The following is a 20,267-nucleotide window of genomic DNA, read 5'->3' on the forward strand; positions in this document are numbered from 1 at the left end:
ACTCCTCCATAAAAAGGAAGTGCTAATAATGCTACAGCAGGGATGAACCTTGAAAACTGGTGGAGTGAATGAGCCTGGCACGTGGTCTGCGGGTGTTCCCTCACAACTGTAGCCTGTTCCACAGCAGGGTAAGGTGTTGGGGGGGGGGTTGTATGGGAATTCTGCACTTGATGCGGGATTGTTTTGTAAGAAAAAAGAAGGCACAGCCTCTGTATTTTACAGTTTAATTTTCCAATCTTGTCATTGGGCAGGAATTACTCCGTATCCCTCCTTGGAAAACCGTGCCCTCAGCACTTCCTGTTCCTGCCCTTTTAAATGAGCTGCGGCCCCCCCAGTAGACTTCATTGGGATTGAATTAAAAAGTCACCACAGAAAAATGCAGGTCATCCAAAAAAAAAAAAAACCCTGAAAAACCTCAAAAACAGTAGAGAATCAGGTGTGATAGATAAAGGGTGTGGGGCTTCTTTTTGGGGTGATAAGAATGCTGTCAAATTGATTGCAGTATTGCATGTGTGTGTGAATACACTAAAAACCACTGAATTGCTTTTTTTTTAATTTTATTTTTTAGGAGGTATCAGGGATTGAACCCAGGACTTTGTAATGGAAAGCAGGCACTCAGCCACGGAGCTACATCCTCTCCCCTGAATTGATTTTAAATTGGTGAATTGTGTGGTATGTGAATTATATCATAATAAAGCTGTAAATAAAAAGAAAGAAGCCAGACGCAAAAGGACAAGTGCTGTATGATGTCACTTACGTGAAATAACTAGAATCCGCAAATTCATAGAGACAGAAGATTACAGGGTGTTGGGGGTGGGGTGGGAAAGGGAGAGTTCGTGCTTATTGGGTCCACAGTTTCTGTTGGGGTTGATGAAAAAGTTTTGGTAATGGACAGCAAAGGTAGCACAACACCGCGAATGTGATTAACACCACTGAATTGTGTGCTTGAAAGCGGTTAAAATGGGAAATGTTACGTTGAGTATGCGTTACCACAGTCCTTTTTTAAAGAATAGAGGATATAACCAACCTCTTTACTATCTGGCCTCCAAGGTTTCCAATTCTCCACCCCAGAGGAAACCACCAGTACTGGTTTCTTGTCAACAATGCTTCAAAACTGATTTGCCTTTTATTAAGTATAAAATCAAATATACATATTTGGAAAACAGGCCATGTGTGTGGGAGGAGAACTGTTTGTCTTGAAAACACAGCTCTAAGCTCCTCAGGGTTCTCAAATCTGGGCCCTAACATTTAACACTGAGCGTTTACATGGATTTTCTCATTTAATCTGCATCATGACCCTTTCTCATTTAATCTGCACCATGACCCTTCCAGGGTCATAGTTGAACATATTTTGATTTTCAACATTCTACAGATCAGGAAACTGAGGCAGGGCACCAGGAAGAAACTTGCTCAAGGTCATCCAGTAGGGATAGTGTCAGGATTCGCACTTGTGCAGGGCTCCAGAGTGGTTCAGAACCTGGTCTCTAACCACCATCCACACTGGCCCTTGAGCTCAGGCTGAGCCCTGCTGCTGCTGGGGAGCTGCCGGGAGCTTTGGAGCAGGAGACAGGCATGATGGGAATATCTCTGGTGCCAGGGCCGAGGGAGGGTTGAGAGGACCCACAGGCCAGCTTGGAGGCAGAGAGCTGATGAAAAGGGCGTGAGAGAGGCCAAGCAGTGGGGAAGGAGAGGCAGGGCAGATGGGAGGGTACTGCCCCCCACCCCGTCCTGGGTACATTAGCCCTCAAGGCTGGCAAATTGTGACACAGGAGACTCCCTCCTTCTGTTGCCCTCTGGGAAACCAAGCTCAGGGGTTTGGTTTGTGTAAGGGCCTCTGTCAGCGGGGCCTGATGGAGTCAAGTGGGGGGATAGCGGGGACCCCCAACCTTGCTCCCAGCCCTGCCGCCCCCCTGGCCAGCCCCCCTTTCCCCCATGCCTGTCTTTCCTTTGATCTCCTTATCTGCAGCCTCTCTAGTGGGATCATCTGGGAGCTGCCTTGAGTTAATGAGTTCTCCTGACGGCAGGGCCTGCACGGCGCCTGCTGGGCCGAGGGCTTCACACCTCTGGGGCCCTTGTTTTGACAAGTGCCGGAGCCACTGGCTCCTGCTCCCCTGGCCCGGGCCGGCCCGCGCCTGCCAACGTGTAAGGCTGGGAAACGAGGCCCCGGGGCAGCCCCACCGGAGCAGAGGTGAGAGTCAGTGGGGGCCCGGGCAGGGCCCCTCCTGGGCCTGGGCTCAGGCCTCAGCCTTCCCTCTCGGCCCAGCCAGCTTGCCCAGGGAAGCTGGGCTCCTGGGCGCTGCCCCCTTCCTGCCTCGATGCCCTCATTTCCCCGCCAGCCCCCCTGACATAGGGGTGCTAATCGAAGGTGCTAGGTAAATACTCCTCCTGCAGGCCCTACTCCCGACCCGCTGGAGCCAGAGGCCCCAGGGGAAGGTAGCGCCTCTTCCACTGCCAGCCCACTTGGCATCAGCGGGCTCCTGATTCGGGTGTCCCCTGCAGCCAGGGCAGTTCCTGGGGCGGCTTCCACTAGCCATCTGCTCTTCCAGCCACACCTCCAAACCAGCACCCCCCTTTCAGGGGCAACGATCTCCCGGAGGAGGCCTCCACCTCCAGGCAGCCCAGCACAGCCCGCTGGCGGTTAGAATCGCTGCCTCGCCGTGTGCTTTGGGGTCACTTGGGCGTCTCACTCTGTCTCTGGGCCTCGCCTCTGCTTCTGTGCTATGGGGTCCGATCAGCGCACCAGACGCGTTTCGCGCGGTGCTCACGTTCTCGTTCGCTGGGGGCCTGCCCTGTGCTGGGGCCCAGCTGGCGGCTGCTCGCCCTCACGGCCATGCTGCCCTGTGCGGTCGCGGCCCCACTCTGTAGCCGGGGCAGTGGAGGCTCAGAGAGGTGGTCCCGTGGCCCTCAGCTAGCAGGGACAGAGCTGGGCCCCGGCTGGCCCCGTCTACGGCGGGCGTCTGTGCTCTGCCCCCGGCCCCCTGCCTCTCTTAGAGGACTTGAGCAGGTCCTTCCTTCTGGAGGCTCTCTGAGAGCGGGGGTGGGGGTGGGGGGTGGGACGGATGCCCAGGAGTCCTCAAGTCCCCATTAAATTTTGCTACCTGTCACAGGGACCTATGGAGGTGGAAAAAGAGAAAGTGTTCCAGGCCCACCCTGGACCTGATAAGCCAGAGTCCTTGAAGGATGGAGCCTGAACAACTGGGGGTGAAAAAAGAAAATACCCCCAGGATTATGAAACTCAGACGTTTTTGAGAAGCAATGTCCTATAGCAACCCCCCGCCAATCCAGACCATGGAAAAGGAGCTGGGAACTACCCAGCTTCCCTGCTCCCCCAGATCCCAAGCGCCTTCGAGTCAGGGATGCTTGAGGCGTAGAGGCTGGGCTTGGGTTGGAGAGGAGGCTGCAGTCATCCAGGGACCCAGCTTCTCCTCCGCCTGCCCCTCCCTCCCCACCAGCCCCCCCAGGTAAGGTCCCGAGACTCCAGGGGAGCCCCTTCACACTGAGATTTCCCCCCTCACACCTTTAGATCTTGGAGCCAAGCGAGCTGGTGAGCCATATGGAATAGATTATTCTGGACCCATGGTAATCTGATTATCCTGGCCGTGGGTCAGCTGGATGCACAGCCAGTGGAAGTCACAGGCGGCAGAGGGGTGACAGGAGGGAGGGGGTGGGGGAAAAGGAGAGAGATTTAGCAGATTCCAGGAAAGGCTCGAGAGGAAGTGCCAGAATCTCCGCGGCTCTGGGAGTAGAGCTGCTAATGCAGAGGGAACGGACAGCGGGGCTCTCCTTCGGGGTGTCCCATTTATGCACCATCCCTTTGTCAGGGTGCTTGGGGGAAGGTCTGAGCCTTATAGTGAAAGGTGGGGAAACTGAGGCACAAAGCGGTCAAGGAACTGCACCAGCCCAAAGCAAGCATGCAGACATGTGTGCATATAGGGGAACTCGTCACATGGTGCCTCAGTTTCTCCAACTGTTAAGTGGAGCAGAGACTTCCAGCTGTCTGCTGAGATGCCGTGGAGGACTCTGCAGGCCTCAGTAGGAAGGGCTGGCTCTCAGGTCCAGGTGACCCCTGGGTATCCAGTGCCCTCGCAGTCCCAGCTGCAGCCAGCAGAGGGTACTGCCCAGCCACCTGGGCTCTTGGAATCTGCCCAGGGCAGACCGCCAGAGTCAGAGGCCATTTTTTTGGAGTAGGGCCAGCGGGGGATAGGGAGCACTAGAAGCAATGAGAATGCTGGGGCTGGCTTAAGAAGATGGGCTCTGTGACTCCAGACAGGCCACTTGCCCCTGCGCGACCCCAGTTTGCCCACTTGTCCACTGGGAAAAACATGCATCTGCGTGCAGAGTGGGAAAGCAGGACAGGGCACAAAACAGAAGAAGGCAGGACAGGCTCAGGGGGGTAGGGGCCAAGCAGGGTTCAGGTTCCCCCACCTGCTGGGAGCAGAGCAGGTAGATAAAAGGCAGACCATAAGGTGACCGAAACTCAAGGTGGGGGACGCCCAGGGCATCTCGGTGCCAGCTCTCAGTAAAGCTTTGCAGGCCTAGCTCAGCTGCCAACTTGGGGTGTGCCTGGTCGGTACAGCTAATCCTCTTCCACCCGCACCAGTCCCTCCCGGAAAGTTCAGGACACGCTCTGTCCAGAAAGGATGCACAGGTTTCAGGCCCTTTCTCACCCCGCCCCTTCCCCTGCTGCCCTCTCACAAGAGCAGGGTGAGGTGCCAGGACAGCGACGAGGAGGAGAGGTGCAGGGCTCAGCGTCCTCTGCCCCCTGGGGAGCCTGGCATCGGAACAAGGGAGAGCAGAGTGGTCCCAAGACAGTGTCGGGACCTCTGGGGGGTAACCCGGGAGGCGACTGGAGGGCCTGGAGGGGCAGGCGGATAAGGCTTAAAAGGAAAAAACAGGAAAAGGCTCTTCTCTGGCTGGCTAGTGCTGATTATGAGCCAAAAATTGAGGGTGTGATTGACTTACCCGGATGTTCTGCCTCAAAAGAATCCAAGATCCAGCCCTTGAGCCAAGCAAGTCTTCACCCCTGGGGGTAAAGCCCTCGCCCCCGCCCCTGCCTGCCCCAGGCATGAGCTGCAGTCTCCTCATCCACCCACCTGGGGGCTCAGCGGGGCTGGCCTGGCGCTTCAAAACAGCCTCTCCAGGCCCTTTGCCCAGCAGTGCCCCAGACGGATTTATCCTAATTAGAAGAGATTAAAGGTGTAAATTAAGACATTTCACGGAGACCAGAAAAATGGCATAGATAAAAAACAAAACCACAAACCTGTAAAACAGCCCCTTTCAAGGAAAGTCATCCAGTGACTGTGCCTGCTTGCTAAGTTAAGCGCCTGGGCTAGGCCTCGGGGAACATGCCAAAGACAGAACATAACATGATACGGGAAGCAGATGTGGCTCAACTGATAGAGCGTCCCTCTACCATAAAGGAGGTCCAGGGCTCAAACCCAGGGCTCCTGGCCCATGTGGTGGGCTGGCCCAAGCACAAGGAGTGCCGTGCCACATACGGGTGTCCCCCGCGTAGGGGAGCCCCATGTGCAAGGAGTGCGCCCTGCAAGGAGAGCTGCCTCACGCAAAAAAAGTACAGCCTGCCCAAGAGCGGCGCCGCACAATGGAGAGCTGACACAACAAGATGACGCAACGAAAAGAGACACAGATTCCTGTGCCGCTGACAACAACAGAAGCAGACACAAAAGAACACACAGCGAATGGACACAGAGAGCAGACAATTGGGGGGGGGGAGGTGGAGGGGTGGTGGAAGAGAATGAAAATAAATCTTAAAAAAATATATATATATATAATCGGGGTATCAGGTGTGTCCATTTAGGGCAGGCCTGGTTCTGAAGGGTGGCCAAGGGGGCTTTCAGCTTATCTAAAATATTTACGTTTATCACATGTGCAACTTAAAAGTGGTTTTAGAATGTAGGTACTAAGGATGGACCCGTGAACGATTTCAAGGTGTCTCAATGTACACTAGAGAACTAGACATGCTAGGCATGCCTTAAAAATGCCGACCCAGAAATGCATCTACTAACAAGGACAATGTCCTTGATGCATCAATGAAAAGAGCTGGTTATGAAACGCTGTGTTCTCTTTCTCTCGGGGCCTCTGACTGGAGGTTCAGGTATTTGAAGAGGCACCTAGAAAAGGTTAGACCCCAGTGCTGTGGACCCAGGGTCAAAGTGGTTCTCAGAGTGGGCGGCCGGTGGGCACTTTAATTCCCTTGTTTGGGTTTATCTATATTTTCTCACTTTTTGTAATGAGCATGCACTGCCTTGGTAATAAAGAAAAAAGAAAGACAGGGAGGTAGAGAGAGAGAAAGGAGGAGGAGGATAAGGAGAAAGATAAATAGAAGGAGGAGAGGAAGAGAAGAGAGGGAAGGCAGGGAGGGAGGGAAAACGCTGGGTGGAAAGTTCGGCTACCCAGCCTTCCAGGCCGGCGAGGCGGGCCTTCCCTGGCAGAGCCTGCAGCCGATTAGCACAAAGCCTCCGCCGTCTAGGCCACCCCTCTGGAGGGTGGCCCCCGCGGGTGAGGACCCCTGCCTGGCCGCGCGCTCCCTGTGTCCCTGGGGCAGCTCACGCTCGTTCGTTCCCTTCCTTTGTCCTGCAGGGAGTCCGATGCCCCCTTTCTCCAGCAGGGTGGGCAGGCGGGCGACACCGCAGAGCCCCGGGTGCCTGGCACCTCATTTCCACCGAATCCTCACGGCCGTGACACCCATTTCATAGATGCGGAGGCTGAGGCTCAGAGGCCGAGCGGAGCGCAGACCCGCTGGCCCGAGGCCTGAGCTGCCTCGGCTGGGCCTCGCCGCTCCAGACCTGGGCCGGGTGTCGCCGCCGTCGCTGCCTCTCTGGCCTCGTGGTGGAGGGAGCGCAGGGCGGCCTCCTGCAGGCGCGCGGCCTCTGGGCAGCCCCTCCCACAGCCGCCAGGGGGCGCACTCTCCCACCCCGCTCCCCTCCGCAGCCGTCCCCACTCCGGAGTCTCCTGACTGGTTTCCTTCCTGCCTCCAGCTCTTCTTCTCCTTCCTCAAAATGTCCATGGCCCCTCCTGGCCTCCAGAAGATTCCAAATTCCTCCCTCGGCCTGACTCTCCAGCCCGAGCCTGCTCCCGCCCGCTCGTCCAGGCTGCGCGTTTCCCAGAATACCCCGAGCTTCCCACTTGCGGACCTGGGCTCACACGGGCGCCTCTGCCAGGAACGCCCCAGCCCTTCCCTCTTGGAGGAACCACCCCGGCTTCGGCCCTCCTGCTGGCCCCAACCAGGTGGCACCTGTCTCCCGCCCGCTCCCGCCGCACCGCGTCGCCCCTGGGGGACTTGGCAGGCTCCTCCTCCGACCCGTGAGCTGGCGGGGGCTGCCGGCTGCCCTGCCTGGAGCGTCATCGCCTGCGGACACGCGGGGGCTCGCGCCCTGGCTCCGGGGACCCTGGGCCGGTGACGGAACCGCTGTGGGCCCAGGTCCTTCCTGCGAGCCTGGCCGCAGTCGCGGGGCCTGTGCCGAGCGCCCCGACGGCGGGGGCCTGCCCGAGGCGCGGTCAGCCCTGGAGGCTGTGCCCAGGGTCCCCGCACGGGCTGGGGAGGGAGGAGGGGGCTGGAGGGCTGCTGGGGCCCTTCCACCCCCGCCCGGGCAAACGGCGCCGCTCCGGGGCCCCCGCCCCCACCCCCGCCCCCCAAGCGCTTTCTGGGGTCTCCGAGGGGGCCGGCCGCGGGGCTGTTTTGGAGGCCCCGGCACACCCTTGTTCCCAAGTCGACACCTTCGGCCCTGAGGGAGGCGGCTTCTGTGTCAACAGGCGGAGAGGAGGTGTGAAGGCGGCCACGGTGGCCAGGGGGCGCCGCGCTGGGCCCGGCCGCTCGGCTGGTAATGAGAATACCACACGGCGCCGCGCCCCCGCGCCTGCCCGCGCCCTCCCGCGTTCCCACAGCCCCGCCACCCCCGGGAGGGACCCCAGCGGAAGGCAGGGCACGGGGCTCTGTGGCCAGGCCTCAGCCCTGCTCCAGGTCCTTGATCTGCCCCCAGGGTCCCACGCTGCCTTTGCAGGTGAAGGACTCCCGGCAGGGCCGTGGCAGCCAGGTGCCTGAAGGGCGCGAAGAGGGGTGACTAAGCATGAGGCCCAGGCTAGACCTGCTGAGAACAGGCTTGACCAGAGGCTCAGGACACAGGGCGCGCAGGGCTGCCCGTCCCCTCACCCACGCTCTCCCAGCAGGACCCGAGCTGAAGGAGCGCGCGGGGCCCGGCCTGGGGGGCTGGGGCTGGTTGGTAACACGCACAGGGGCCTGGGAGTCGGTAAGGGACTGCGCCCCTGTACATAGGAACGTTGGGGGCCCACACCTGCCTCTCCATGCCAAGCTGTCCATGCCACATAGGCAAGTCCGGCCAAAGACAAGAGTGGCTTTGTGGTCCCAGTCCCGAGAGCGGCCCGGCGGAGCCGCCCCCACACCGGAGAAGGGGTGGGGGGCCGTGAGGGCTGGGAAGCCTCACTGTGCGCTCTCCCTAGGCCCCTCCCACGGGACAGGCCTCCGCTCCTGTCTCTCCTGATTCCTGGCTTCACCTCCGAAAGCGCCTCAGTGAATATCACAGCGCGTGTCTGTACTGGCAGAAGCCACGGCAGCCATCCACTCCGGCGCCTGCGTGTGCCCAGGGTGAGCCATCTGGTTTCTTGTGTTTGTTTGTTTTTTTAATTAGAAATAATTTCAGACTTATAAGAAAGTTGCAAACAGAGCAAAAATAACAGAGAACGCTGAAATACCCATGTTTTAGTTTCTCAGCTGCTAAAATAAGTGCCATACAATGACTCGCTTAAACAGGAATTCACTGGCTCATAATTTCAGAGGCTAGAAGGCTGGCGTCCTCCCCGGGCTGCACCTTCTGGCTGGCTGGCAATCTCTGGGGTTCCCTGGCTCTTCCGTCACACGGCCGCATCCTCTCCTTTCTCTTCCCGGTTCTGTTAACTTCCAGCTTCTGGCTTCCCTCTTTGCACAGTTTCCTTTGCTTGTAAGGCCTTCGGCCACACTGGATTAAGGCCCCCTCATTCAGTTTGGGCACCTTAACTAATCTCATCTTCAAGGTCCGAATACAAATGAGTTCACGCCCACAGGATCAGGGTCGGGGAGCTGAGCTAGCCTTTTGTGGAGAGCATGATTCGATCCCCAACAATCCACTACCCAGATATTCAATTTACCCACTTAGAACATTTTGCCACATTTGTTGTACCATTCTATCCATCCATCCATCCATTCATCTCTCCATTCATCCATTGTCTATTTTCTAAACATTTGAGAGTAGGTTGCATACCTTATGTTCCTTGACTTCTGAATACTTCCATGTATACTTCCTAAGAACAAGGATATTTTCTTAGGTAACCACATGAACTACAATGATTAAATTAAAGAAATTTAACACCTATATATAGCTTATGTCTATATTCTATTTTTTTTCAGTTGTCCTAATAATGTCCTTTTAGGTATTTTTTCCTCCATTATTAGATCCAGTCCAGGATCATGTATTGCATTAAATTGTCATTGTCTCTTTAGATGTTCTTTCTTTTTTAAAATTGTAGTAGCAGGGGAAGCGTACTTGGCCTAGTGGATAGGGTGTCCGCCTACCACATGGGAAGTCCACGGTTCAAACCCCGGGTCTCCTTGACCCGTGTGCAGCTGGCCCATGCACAGTGCTGATGCACGCAAGGAGTGCCCTGCCAAGCAGGGGTGCCCCCGCCCGCATAGGGGAGCCCCACGCACAAGGAGTGAGCCCTGTAAGGAGAGCCGCCCAGCGCGAAAGAAAAGTGCAGCCTGCCCAGGAATAGCACCGCACACACAGAGAGCTGACACAGCAAGATGACACAACAAAAAGAGACACAGATTCCTGTGCCACTGACAAGGATAGAAGGAGTCACAGAAAAACATGCAGCAAATGGACACAGAGGACACAGAAAGCAGACAACCGGGGGCGGGGGAGAGGGGGGAGAAAAAAAAAGCACTATGAAACTCTTAAAAAAAAATTGTAGTAGCATATACAACATAAAAATCTCCCATCTTCACCACTACCAAGCAGACAAGCTGGTGGCATTAATCACGTCCACAATATTGTGCGACATCACCGTCATCCGTTATCAAAACTTCCCACCACCTCAGATCAGAGACCCAACACCCTTCCTTCCTCCCTCCCCCTGCCCTGTAACCTGCACTCTACCTTGTCTCTGAATTTGTATGTTCTAGTCATTTCATATAAGTGGGGGTGTCATCTTGATCACCTCCAGAAACGGCACTCACTCCCTCACAAGAAGCCCTTCTGATTCGAGACAACTTCAATCTTAGAAAGTTCTTCAGATTCTCCCTGAAGTATCCGTCTGTGGGCCTCTGGCGATGACTGTCACATCCCTTAAGTTGTTTTTCTTTCTTGACTAAACACCCCCAAAGTCCTTCGCTGTTTCTCTGGTGCCCTGGCTCGGTGTGAGCCCCCTCCTCCACCCGCCTCTCCTGAGCTGGGGTTTGTTCCGTCCCTCACACACTGCGGCCCCCAGGCCTGAGCACTTACTCTGGGTACGGCCCGCCCGCGCAGGGAGCGAGGGGCCGTCAGCACCTCCTTGGCTGAGGACCCCCTGCCTCACTTGTTCTGCAGGCCTTGGACCCTTGTGCAGCCAGCGACTCCGTGCCCTTTCCCCACGTGCTTCCGGCCCGGAACTTGGCGGGAGGACATATATGGCTCTGTGGAATTCCACCATATTTGGTCTGATGGATTGTTCCAGCCTGTCAAGTTCTCTTTAAATCTTGGCCATTGCCCAATTCACTTCCTAGATTTGGGTCTTAACTCAAATTAGAGCAGTGTGTACCTTTATTCAAGATTATAATGCTTTGCGGTTCCTCAAAAAAATTGAACATAAAGTTGCCAGATGACTTGGCAATCCCATTTCTAGGTATATACCCCAAAGAAGAGAGCAGGGATTCTAACAGGTATCTGTACACTAGTGTTCACAGCAGCGTTGTTCACAATAGCCAGGGGGAAGCAACCCAAGCGTCCATCAGCAGATGGCTGGGCAAACAGAAAGTGGTATATATGCGTGATGGAATATTATCCAGCCATAAAAAGGAACAAAGCTCTGATGCCCCCAACAACATGGATTTTTTTTTATTGACTTTGTAATAATATTACATTAAAAATATATATATATGAGGTCCCATTCAACCCCACCACCCCCACCCCACCTCTCCCCGCCCAGCAACACTCATTCCCATCATCATGACACATCCATTGCATTTGGTAAGTACATCTTTGGGCACCTCTGCACCTAAAAATATGGAACGCTTCACGAATTTGCATGTCATCCTTGCGCAGGGGCCATGCTAATCTTCTCTGTATCGTTCCAATTTTAGTATATGTGCTGCTGAAGCGAGCACCAACATGGATCTTGAAGACATAATGTTGAGTGAAATAAGCCAGGCAAAAAGACAGAAATTGTAATCATCTCACTTATATGAAATCCCTAGAATAAGTGAATTCATAGAGACAGCTAGCAGTTGACAGATTCCCAAGGGCTAGGGGGTGAGTGGAAGGGGGAGTTACTGCTTAATGTTTGAGGTGATGGCAAAGTTGGGTAATGGGTGTTGGTGATGGTAGCACAATTTTGTGAATGTAATTAATGCCACTGAATTGTGCACTTGAGTGCGGTTCAAGTGGTAAATTTTATGTTCTATATATGTTACATTTATTTTTATTTTTATTTTTTATTGATTTTGTAAAAATATTACATTAAAAAAATATGAGGTCCCATTCGACCCCACCACCCCCACCGCACCCCTCCCCCCCCCAGCAACACTCACTCCCATCATCATGACACATCCATTGCATTTGGTAAGTACATCTCTATATATGTTACATTTAAAACAAAAACAAAAACAAACCCTGTAGAACTGTACAAGACAAAAAGTGAACCCTAACGTAAACTATGGACATTAGTTAATAATATAATGTTTCATCAATTGTAACAAATGTACCACATTAACGCATAATGCAAAATGTCAATAACAAGGAAAACTCTGTATTTCCAGCATGACTTTTCTGTAAACCTACAACTACACTCAAAAATAACAAAATAAAAATAATTTTTTAACAGGTTAGGGTAGGGAAGTGGCTGTGGCTCAGTCAGCTGAGCTCCGGTCTACCATATGGGAGGCCCTGGGTTCACGTCCCGGGGCCTCCTTGTGAAGGCAGGCTGGCCTGCACACCATGGAGAGGTGACGGCCCGTGCGCCGTGGAGAGGTGGCGTAGCAAGATGACGCAACAAAGGGACACAAGCAGGTACAGGAAAAAAAAAACGCACAGCAAATGGACACAGAGAAGAGACAGCAAATAAAGGAACAAGCTGCAAAGGGGAATAAATAAATCTTTAAAAAAAAAGGTTGGGGTAATGGATGTTGATCCATCAACAATATTGCAAATGCAATTAATACCACTGAATTATACACTTGAAAGTGGTTAAAACGGGAAATTTTGAGCTGTGCACATTACTAGAATGAAAACTTTACAAGTACGTTGGCATGCTGCCCACGACAAGCCTGTGGAACATCACCAGAGACCTCCCTGTGGGTGAACGTACACCCGTTCATCTGTGGGAACCCTGAATCTGTTGGGAATTCACTTATCTGAACTGTCATCCACCTCACCTGGCCCATTTGTTGATAAGGGAACTAAGAACTTCTTTATTATGTAAATAGAAATTGTGTTTGACTGAGTAGACACCTAAAATGAAAGTGGCTTAAAGAAGATAGTTCACTGTCTCTCACATTAAAGAACCTCAGAAGTGGGCAGAACAGGGCTAGGACAGCACCTCCATGTTGTCACCAGTGTCTCAAGCTACTTTCTGCTTTACCATCTTTAGTGTGTGATTTCTGTCTTGAGATTGCCTCAACATCACAAGATGATTGCGGGAAGATCCACCCAGCACATCTATTCTCCAAGTAGGAAGAAAACATAAGGGCCTAGAGCCACAGGGGTGTATCTCTCTGCCGAATCAGTCCTCTTTAAAGAGCTTTCCTAGCAACCCTACCTAATGACTGGGGGCCAGGGATTGAACCTGGGACCTTGCATGTGGGAAGCCGGCGCTCAATCACTGAGCCACACTGGCTTCCCCGAGTTGGTTTTTTCATTTGTTTTGCTTGTTGTTTTTGTTTTTCCTTTAGGAGGCACCAGAACCAAACTCAGGACCTCCCATGTGGGGGGTGGGTACTTGACCGCTTGAGCCACCTCCGCTCCCAATGACTTCTACTACCATCTCACTGGCCCGTCCATCTGAGAGAGGCTGGGAGACAGTTTCAGTTGGACAGCCTGCCACCCACAAGTCTACAAAATCCTACTATTAAAGAACACGAGAAAGCTGCAGTGGCGCTGGTGAGGGCCACACACACTCTGCTGACCACGTCTCCCCGATCTGGCCCACACATCCTCCTGTCACGGAGGAGCGGAGGAGAACCCGCTGCCTGCCACTCGCGGCTGAGGCCCGGAAGTGAGCAGCTTTCCCCCAGCACCACAGGCAGGCCAAACGAGGGGGAGAGGAGACAGCCCGCCGGGCAGCCCCTCCGGCAGGACCCTCGCTTGTGCGCGGTGGCGTGTCCCGCACTGGCGGCAGGCTCCAGGACGGGGTGCACCCCCGGCTCCATGCCCACCTGAGGCCCCAGGGCTGGAGGCAAGCTGGACGGGCACCTGGGATCAGGAGCCAAGCCTCCAGAGCTTGGAGGGGATCCTCCACCCCCAGCCTCGGCTGGGCTGGGTGCCCCCCGCTCCGGGCATCTGAGCTCTCCCACCACCTCTGCACTGCAGCCCTGGCCCCCGTGCCACAGGCAAGGGTGCTGATGGGTCATCTCCACGTGGCGTCCACAGCGCAGAAAGGCTGGAGTTGGAGGAGAGGGCATGCCCAAGGCCCAAGTGCTGGGGTGAGTCCCAGGAAAGGAAGGAGTCCCCTCCCTTCCTCCAGGGTCAAGGATATGAGCCTCCTGCCCCCGTCCAACCCATTTCATTCTGCGGTCCCTGAACTTCCTGTACGCAAAACCCAGCACAGTGACAGGTTTTATCTTACCGTGCCCCAGCAACTACCCTGGCGATCAGAATCCCCACTGAGCGGAGGAGAAAACCGAGCTGAGGTTGCGCAAGTTCTGACAGCTGGTAAAGGGTGGCGCCAGGACCCTAACCCGGGGGCCTGCTCCACAGCCTGGCGCCCTAACCTCTAAGCTGCAGCGTCTCCCCGTGCTAAGCAGAGGCCTCTGTGGGGACCTCAGAGCCTGGCGGAGTAGCCGGGAGAAGAGGCAACGCGCTCACTGCCCCAGGGGCCACAGCCAACCAGGCCCAGGGCTCCACCTTCCAGAACCTGCATCCTGACACCCCCTGCTCAGCCTAGGACCTGGGCTCTGGGCTAGCCCAAACCAGACTGGGAGACCAGGCTACCCCCGAAAAGGAAAGGGAAGTATGTACATCCCAGGGCTTGGAATGGAGGGCGGATTGTCTTTATTCAACTAATCCTTTCACAGGAAATCCCTCCACATGACTCAAGACCGGGAGGGGGTAATTTTGGATATCTGGAGCTTTCTAGGGGATGACAAGGACATGCCATTGCTCACGCACAAGGCAGTGCTATTGGCAAAAACTAAAACCAAGCTCAGGTGCATCAATAAGGGCCTGACCGTGCTATGGAATATTGCACAGCAGTTCAGAGGAGTCAGAAAGAGCCGCATAAACACTCTATTCACCTGACACTTTAGAATCCAGCTGAAGAAAAATATATGAAACCTGATGAATTCTGTTCACTGTTCAAGTACATCAAAACAAGTTCCTTGCTAGTATGTCGAGCTTTTTAGTGCTGTGCACCTGAACTAATAAATGGATAAAAAATGTTCGTACATTACACTTTCCCATTATTTCAACCTATAAATGGGAGGACTGAACGTTTTACAAGTCTCCACTGCCCCTAGGAAATAGTGACCTTATTTTTACTTTTGTTTAAACCCTTTCAAGTCATGAAATGTTGCACATATAACTGCTTCCTTCCAAAGAAAGACTTTGAAATCAAGGCCACTGTCAATTGATTCCATCTTCTTTTGATAATATGTACAAATTAAAATTTTTGCCTCTTAATTCATAACAGCCAGAATAAACTGAACAGTCACCTTGACCAACGTTATTCAAATGTCAATTATTACTTCCTCATCATGTTAGAATGGTAACATGGGCAAATTTTCTCCAGTATATTTTAAAGTAAGTTCTGAGAAGGAGAAAGTAATGTAATTTCATTATTGAAGGCTTATTTGCATCTCCTGCCATTTATCCTTTTTTCCTAGTTCTAATTATCCTCTATGATTTAAATGGATGAACTATGATGAAGGTTTTGTTTTGTATATAATCAATAGTTTAAATCTATATGCACAGACACACACACAGAAAAGTAAGTCAGCTAAAAATGTCCTGGCATGGAATACTCTAATAAATATTGTTGGAAAAAAAATCAAACACAACAACATGGATGATGCTTGAAGATATCAAGTTGGAGTGAAATAACTCAGACACAAAAGGACAAATATATGATCTCACTGATAGGACATAATTAGAATAAGCAAACTCACAGTTAGAAACTAGAAAACAGGTTACCAAGGGCTAGGCTGGGGGTAGGGAATGGGGGTGATGAGAAAGTTCTGGTAATGTATAATGGCAATGGTCACACATTATATCTGAATGCGGTTAAAAGGAAAAGTTTTAGATGTATATGTTGCTAGAATAAAAATGACAATCATAGCAACATAGGACTGTCCAACACAGAGAACCCTGGTGTAAACCACGGACTACAGCAAATAGTACAATTATAATATACCCTCACCGATTGTAGCAAAGGTACACACTACTGCAAAATGGGAACTCTCTTTTCTGCATTATCTTTCTGTAAAACTACAACTTCTCTAATTAAAAAGGAAAAATAAAAAGCAAGCTACAGGCTGGCTTCCATATGAGGTAACCCCACGAACACTAGGTGTTCTCTAAGGACGCGTCTGTTTGTGTAAATGAGGTCTGGAAGGACACAGGATAAGCCAACCACGTTACCCTTGGGGAGGGGCTCAAGGGGACGGTTAATGGGACTCCAGCTCTGTCTGTAACACTTCCGTTTCTTACAAGGAGCGTGTATTAGTTATGTAATGCGTGTACTTACAAGTTAATTTTTAAAAACCACCACAGAAAGATTACCAGGCTAGTCACCACTTCCAACTGGTAGTACTGGCTAATCTAGTCCTAAACTCCATTGCACTGTTGACTTTGTGTTAGTGATTATTGATTTTTTAAAATGTCACACATCTGCTCAAAAGCCCACACAGCTCCCCATGGCCTTGGGAATTAAATGCCAACTCGGCCTGGCCACGCACGCACCACCGTTGCCCCGTATTCCACCAGCTCCTTGGGAGGCCCCACTGCCTGGCTCCTGTTCCTGCAGGCCCCACACCCGGAAGGGCTGCCACAGGCCTCTCTGCCTGCCCGACTCCCGCTCATGGCTCAAGGCCGTGTCTTGTCCTACACGGTCCCTGGCCTCGTGTGGCGCTCAGCCTTTCCCTGGAGATCCCACAGGGCCTCGATACCGCCTTTCAACTGTGATTGTGGCTGAAGAGTAAACACTTTTACTTTATAAACGTCACGATCTCCATTATACCTCACAACTGCCCTGTGAGCAGATGCTGTAATTATCATTCCTGTTTTATAGAACAGAAGCTGGGGCTCAGGCGGATTACGGGTCCTACCCAAGAGCACCCAGCTAGTTAGCAGTGGAGCTACTAGTGACATTAATGGCCTGTCCACATGTCTCTTGCATAAGACTGAAAACCCATGAGAGCGAAGACCGTGACTAGCTCGTTGGCTCTGGTGTGCCTGACATTTAGCGGATGCTAAAGAAACAGGAATTAAATGAATGATGCCCACAAGCATCCTGAGATGTAAGGATCTTCTTTGAAAGATAACGGTCCCAAACATTCAGCTCACTTGGTGCTTTACATGGACCATTCCATTCCACTTAGCACCAGCCACCATCCGAGGCGGTAGGTATCTTATATTGTTATTGCTCTGACATTAAGAAAATCCGAGCCGCCGAGAAGGCAAATGACCTGCCCAAGGTCACGCAGACAACAATGAGGGTCTGACTCAGGCCTGCTCAACTCTTAAGACCCACGTTCCCCTATTTTACATCACCCACTGCACCCCGTTCTTCAGGGGGAGAAACTCCAACTGTGGGTAGCGAGAAGATGGCAAATCAGCGGCTGGGGGTTCTGGAACCACATAAAGGACCATCTGTACGACCCAGGCGAGGCCCCCCACCCCAAGGGCTTGTCTTGGTGCCTTACCCAGCACACTCCTGTGCACCGGGTGGAAGTTAGTGGATACAATCCCCCACTCCCACCTCCCGGGCTGGTGATGAGAGAGGCTGCCATGGCTTGCGGGGGCGGAGGGGGGGTAGTCTGAGTCACCAGAGGGCCGAGGACCAGTCTGGCTCCCCTAGCATTGCACTGTCCCCCGTTGTCCGGCTCTTGGGCACTCGCGCCCCGCGCAGTGGATGGGGCGGGGTGGTGGGAGCACGGTGAGAAGCTTAGCAGCTCCATCCAGATGCGAATTGTCCCTCCCACACTTCCCGGGCTGCAGGAGCCTCCATTAGAGCCCCGGAGGAGTCAGAATCCACACCTCCGCAAATGGGCCCGCTTTCCCAGGGCCCCCCTGCCCGGACCTTCCCTGGGCTCTGTGGGTTTTGACACCTCTCTGTAACGTGGCGGGGGGCCCCCTCGCACCTTTGGCCTGGATAAAGGTTGAGGCCCGGAGGTGGCAGGCCCAGCCTCCCCGAGCCCGCAGCCCCGGCCATGGCCCGGTCGCCTCCTCCGCAGAGCCTCCTGGGCCCCGACCGCTGGGTCTTCCTCCAGGGCTGGGGCTGGGCCGGCCACTCGGACTCCACATCCCCGGCCTCCTCGTCGGACTCGTCGGGCTCGTGCCCCTGCGACGGCGCCCGCGGGCCCTCGCAGCCCGGGCCCCCGGCCCGCAGCGCCCGCGCCGCCGAGGCCGCCTCGACGGCTTCCCGACGCGCGCGGGCCGGGCCGGCGGGCGGGCAGCGGCAGAGCGCCAGCGAGCGCGAGAAGCTGCGCATGCGCACGCTCGCCCGCGCGCTGCTCGAGCTGCGCCGCTTCCTGCCGCCGTCCGTGGCGCCCGCCGGCCAGAGCCTGACCAAGATCGAGACGCTGCGCCTGGCCATCCGCTACATCGGCCACCTGTCGGCCGTGCTGGGCCTCAGCGAGGAGAGCCTGCAGCGCCGGCGCCGGCGGCGCCCCGACCCGGCCGCCCCTGCCGGCTGCCCGCTCTGCCCCGACGGCGGCGGCCCCGCGCAGGCGCAGACGCAGGCGCGCGGCCCGGGGCCCGCCGGCAGCACCGCCGCTGCGGGCTGGGGGTCGCCGCCCCCGTGCTCCCTGGCCGCTCCCGAGAGCCTGAGGAGCCAGGTCCCCGACCCAGATCCCTGGGGGACACCCCCTTACTGCCCTGGGATGCTGTCACCCAGATATCTGTCCCGAGGGAGAGCGCCAGGCGAGGCTCTTTGGACGGCGCCTCAAGCCCTTGCCGAGACGCAGACAGCCCCGGAGCCCGGGAATCCGGCTGTGTCCTGGACGCCAGGCCCCGCGCCCTCGGAGCTGGCTGCTGTGTACCAGGTACGCGCCGACGCCTTGGGGCGGTCCCCAGGCCTCAGCTGGAAGTGGAGGGGCTGGGCGGTCCCCAGTGTGCACTCTCGTTCTTTTCTGATCTTGGGTTATCTACCCAACCTGGTTAAGAGAAGCTCCGGGACAGATGGAAGGGGCCCTAACCTTGGGGACGAGGTTGGCGCCCAGGGGAGTTAAGGCCACCCCAACCCCCTTCCCCCAACCTCAGCAGCCTTCACACCTGCGGCAACGCGTGGGGAACCTTGGGATTTGCTTGTCGGGACAGGGTGGAAGGCAGCGGGGGCGCTGTCAGGAAATGCGCCCCAAGTGCTGGCTCACTGATGAGGGTTAGGGTTGGGAGCAGAGCCAGTGGCCTTTGTGTTTCCTTCAAGCTTCAGTCACATGTGAGGGTCCATATCTCCATAAAGATCACACTCATAGCACTTACTGAATACTTACTGCGTGCCTGGCACCCCGAGAAGTAGCTACTATTACCATCCCCATTTTACAGATGAGAGCACTGAGACTCAAAGAAGCTACCTGCGTTCTAGTGGCTACTGAGCTGGGATTTGAGCCCATACTTGGAACGACTTTGCCTCACTGCATCCATGACCAGGGTGTCCAGAAGCTGCCAGCCACACCCTGGGGGACACCCCTGCTCAAGATCTCTGGGCGTCGGGCAGTGACCCACTAACCACCTGCTCTCGTCTCACTTGCAGGGTGTCTCTGTGTCTCCACAGTCCTGTCTGCCGCTGGAAACCCCTCCCCTCCTGTCCCACCCAGCCTGCCAGAGACTGCAGCCTCAGACCCAGTGGGGGTGCTGGGACCCCAGTGCAGAGGTGCTCCCCGGCTCTGAGGACCAGGGACTGGGCCCTGCTTTCCAGCTCAGCGAAGCAAGCCTTCCCCAGAGCTCAGGCCTGCGGCTCAGTGGCTGCCCTGAACTTTGGCAAGAAGATCTGGAAGGGGCCAGCCTGGGCATTTTCTACTGACAGCCTCGCCTGCCCCTTTTCTGGCAGGAGTTAGGCCTCTTGGGTGGCTGTCCTCCTCGTTTGCTACTGCCGTGGTTTTCAGACCCTCCTCTAGCCAAGGATCCCATTTTCCAAGGGATGCCTTACGTGGAAGCAGTGCGTGAAAGGGGGAGTTCACAGCCTCCCCGGCTGGCGTGGGCCCAGACAGCACCCTGCACCCCGAGGCACCCCCCCCAGAAGGCCCAGCACCCTGCAGATCGGGGCCGCTCCCCCACAGAGGAGGCCAGGCTGACTGGTGGGTGAGTGGGTGTCGGGGCAGGTCTCATGTTCTGCTTCCTGGTGACAGCTGACCAGAAGCTTCTATACTTAGATTTTTTTTTTTTTTTTTTTTTTACTTATTAAAACAAAAACAAATATTTGGTTTGCTGTTTTTCTTCTATCAGTCTGGGTTTTTATAGCCTCCGGGAAAGGAGAAATGCTCCAGTCCTGTGGGGAGCAAGTCGCTGCCGCCCTTCCCCACCCTGAGTCCAGGCCTGCCGAGGTTGACATGGGGCCGTCACGTGTCAACTTGTCAATGGTATCGTGCCTGGGCCGCTGGCCTGCTGTCACTCTCCATGCACCTCAGC

The 20,267-nt window shown here is 54.7% G+C and overlaps 1 protein-coding gene, 1 long non-coding RNA gene and 1 other non-coding gene across 3 annotated transcripts; 2 read left to right on the forward strand and 1 right to left on the reverse strand.

Moving 5' to 3' along the window:
* The first annotated feature begins 7,015 nt into the window (after nt 1-7,015).
* LOC131278055 (uncharacterized) lies at nt 7,016-15,136 on the forward strand. Its single transcript, XR_009185216.2, has 3 exons — nt 7,016-7,841; nt 8,479-8,623; nt 13,160-15,136. It is a non-coding gene; the product is annotated as an uncharacterized lncRNA (long non-coding RNA).
* LOC111760414 (U6 spliceosomal RNA) lies at nt 11,271-11,377 on the reverse strand. The gene has a single exon (XR_002794108.2). It is a non-coding gene; the product is annotated as a U6 spliceosomal RNA (small nuclear RNA).
* Nucleotides 15,137-17,851: 2,715 nt separating the features above from the next.
* MESP2 (mesoderm posterior bHLH transcription factor 2) lies at nt 17,852-20,059 on the forward strand. Its single transcript, XM_004468903.2, has 2 exons — nt 17,852-18,685; nt 19,393-20,059. Exons 1-2 carry the CDS (start codon nt 17,852-17,854, stop codon nt 19,660-19,662), a joined length of 1,104 nt encoding a protein of 367 aa, XP_004468960.1. The 3' UTR covers nt 19,663-20,059.
* The last annotated feature ends 208 nt before the right edge of the window (nt 20,060-20,267 follow it).

This window comes from Dasypus novemcinctus, chromosome 3 (genome assembly GCF_030445035.2).
Source record: "Dasypus novemcinctus isolate mDasNov1 chromosome 3, mDasNov1.1.hap2, whole genome shotgun sequence".
NCBI lineage: Eukaryota > Metazoa > Chordata > Mammalia > Cingulata > Dasypodidae > Dasypus > Dasypus novemcinctus.